The 3151-nt window shown below is 32.8% G+C and overlaps 1 protein-coding gene across 1 annotated transcript; it reads left to right on the top strand.

Moving 5' to 3' along the window:
• Positions 1-457: 457 nt before the first annotated feature.
• Positions 458-2297, top strand: LOC136064236 (probable glutathione S-transferase). The gene is made up of 2 exons (XM_065765752.1): positions 458-902; positions 1691-2297. The coding sequence occupies exons 1-2, from the start codon at positions 588-590 to the stop codon at positions 2036-2038; spliced, it is 663 nt and encodes a 220-aa protein (XP_065621824.1). The 5' UTR covers positions 458-587; the 3' UTR covers positions 2039-2297.
• The last annotated feature ends 854 nt before the right edge of the window (positions 2298-3151 follow it).

Consider the following 3151-nt stretch of genomic DNA (forward strand, 5'->3'; position numbering starts at 1 on the left):
ACCAATGATCATTTGGGTTTATTATATAAAAAAGAGACCAATGATCATTTTTTTTTTTTTTTTTTTTTTTGGAGAAGAGACCAATGATCATTTGGGAAAGAGTAATTAGCCATTGTCGTCATGAAGGGACACGTCTTGGTATCAAATCCAGGTTTATCTGTTTAAAAAATACTACGTAATAAATAAATGTAGAGATAGGTTAACTAATATACTTTGAGCATTAATTTAATTGCTATTTTGAAAAATATTTTATTAAAAATAATAAAATAATCAATTTTATTAAAATTTTTTTTATAATTTTCATAAAAATAGCGTTAAAATTTTCTTATTATATAATTTATTAAACATTTGGCTGAAGGCATTCGTTTCCCTGGCTCATAAATATAACCCATCAACGTTACGAACGAGGCGTACCGATCACACTTACTTATTTATTAATTAATTATTAAGATAAGCCTGACCGACTCCATGGCAAACTGACTATAAATTATTATTTTCTTGTAATTATTATTTTCTTGTAAGTGTCCTTGCATTGAATCTCACTTTCCTTTTTCTCTTTGCTTCAATATATCTTGAGTTCTGTAACAATGGCAGATGAGGTGGTTCTGCTTGATTTCTGGGCCAGCATGTTTGGAATGAGGGTTAGGATTGCCCTGGCCGAGAAGGGTATCAAGTATGAGTACAAGGAGCAGGACGTGTTTAACAAGGGCCCTCAGCTTTTGGAGACGAACCCCATTCATAAGAAGGTCCCAGTTCTCATCCACAACGGGAAACCTGTGTGTGAGTCCCTCATCATTGTTCAGTACATAGATGAGGTCTGGAAGGACAAGTCTCCACTGCTGCCCTCTGATCCTTACCAGAGAGCTCATGCCAAGTTCTGGGCTGATTTTGTTGATAAGAAGGTACATACTTTTTGTGTAATTTCTCTTGATTCTCCTTCCTTTTGTATTGTTTTGTTTTGTTTGGTTTTATGATTTTGTGTGTTTTTTGTTTTTTCTAGCATGTGTTTTGGGTAAGTATCAGGTGAAAAATATAAATATATAGATTAGGGTTACTAGGTCAGATTCGCTAGATTTATCTAAAAAGAGAGAGTTATTCGATACAAAAAATTTGAAAATAATTTTGAGTGTGTTTGTTTGTAACATCGCTAATCGAAAAAACTATTATGTTTGTAATGTTGAGATCCTATTAGAATTTAAAATTTTGTAAGTCTTGTCAAGGCAAATGATATTTGATAAATTCAATTAGACATGATTCTTGGTACATATTTGACCAAACTTTGTTAGTGTAATAGTTATACCTCTGTCTTGTCTGAACTCGATATATTGAATACTGTTGATGTGTTGCGCGCCTGTGTGTTGAGTTTTGTATTGGTATTCAATAGATAGATCTAGGCTATGTAAGTCATTACCGCAACAAATGGTATGAAAGTCAACCTTTGATTTATCAAGGATTATATATATTTGAATTAATTTGCTTCAATCAATCGTCTCAGCCCATGTTTCTCATTTGAGTCTTTCTTCCCAGATTCTCAGAAAGAATTAAGAAATTTAACAGACAACTAATATTCTGTCTTTTACATCTGCTCTTGGCTTGGAAATAGAACCTTCTTTGAGATTCATTACCATCATTTTTCATCATGTTATATAATTTGTGAAAAGTTGTGATACAATGTGTGTGGGAAATGCAGGTTTATGAAGCTTCAAAGAGGGTGTGGACCTCAACAAAAGGAGAAGAGCGGGAGGCTGCAAAGAAGGATTACTTTGAAACTTTTAAGATATTGGAAGGGGAACTTGGTGACAAGCCTTACTTTGGGGGAGAAACATTTGGGTTTGTGGACCTTTCTCTTATCCCCTTCTACAGCTGGTTCTATGCGATTGAGACCTTTGGAGAATTCAACTTAGAGGCAGAGTGCCCCAAGATTATTGCATGGGCTAAGAGGTGCCTGCATAAGGAGATGGTTGCCAAGACTCTTCAAGATGAGAAGAAGGTTTATGAGTTGGTTGGGCAACTGAGGAAACTGCAAGGCTTGGAGTAGAGTAATGGTTAGGCTCGAATCTGGAAGTGTCTAAGTTAGTTTTGTTTCATTAGTGTCCTTTGAACTTGTAAGACACTGCTGTGTGTTTTCTAAGCTTTAATCTAAAGGGCATGTATTATATGTATCGTGAATAAGAAAGACACTTTGTTGTGTACGTGTGCTAAATTTTGTATCACTCTATACCCGTATGCCGTTTGAGCATACAAATATTTCGTTGTGTAAGTCGACTGTTGGATATTTTGACAATTATTATTATGTACTCTTTTTTTTTTTTTTTGAAAACAAACTTATACTTTATTTAAGAAGCAATATGCACTAAATTAAATTACAAAGATTCTTAAGTTGGAGGAGAGTCGTTTATCCAGATAACATCATTAGAGATATGCCTAGAAAACCTAGCTGAGGAGTGAGCTACATAATTACCCTCTCTATGAATAAAAGAGACAGAAAATGAAGAAAGACCAGCCAGGGAGGAATGAATGTCCAAGAAAATATGGGCCAAACGAGAAGAGAAAGTCCCAAAATCAGTGATGTTACACATAACAGTGACGTTATCTCCTTCAAAAATTAACTCTTTGAAACCCAAGCCAAGGGCAAACTCAACACATGATGAATGACTTATTACATTTATTTTTTTTTCAAATTTATTTATTAATAAACATAAATGGAAAAAAATGAAAACAATCTTAAACTTTAAGTGGTAAAAGTGTACTTTAGTCTAAATTTTATTATTAAAAAAATTGCTATTTCATTGTCTATTCAAGTCATTTAAACTAAAAATTCATTATGTCTATCCAAAAGAGCCAATTAATTTTACAAAAATTCCCCCTATAAATCAAATACCACAATCTGTTTATTTGAGGGCTTTTTTTTTTTTTTTCTTCTTTTTTTTCTTTTTCTTTTTTATAGTCACGGATGAAGATAAATCTGAAATTTTAAAATAAATTTAGTTGCTAATTGGATGAAAAATAGCAACAAGAGACAGCAACACCAATTGAGCATGCAGTATGTTAATTTTAATTGTATTTAAAGAAGAATAGTTTCTTATTTTAGGATTGGTTCAGACCCTTAGCTTATCCTTTGATATTTATGTACTGAGATGAATGAATGAAA

Source organism: Quercus suber, unplaced genomic scaffold (genome assembly GCF_002906115.3).
Source record: "Quercus suber isolate HL8 unplaced genomic scaffold, Cork oak 2.0 scaffold_650, whole genome shotgun sequence".
Classification (NCBI taxonomy): domain Eukaryota; kingdom Viridiplantae; phylum Streptophyta; class Magnoliopsida; order Fagales; family Fagaceae; genus Quercus; species Quercus suber.

What these genes read in the sequence shown, in the direction of transcription:
- LOC136064236 (XM_065765752.1), top strand. Translation starts at nt 588, where the DNA reads ATGGCAGATGAGGTGGTTCTGCTTGATTTCTGGGCCAGCATGTTTGGA. An exon ending in CTGATTTTGTTGATAAGAAG is followed by an intron (nt 903 to 1,690) that starts GTACATACTTTT and finishes TGGGAAATGCAG; the next exon opens with GTTTATGAAGCTTCAAAGAG.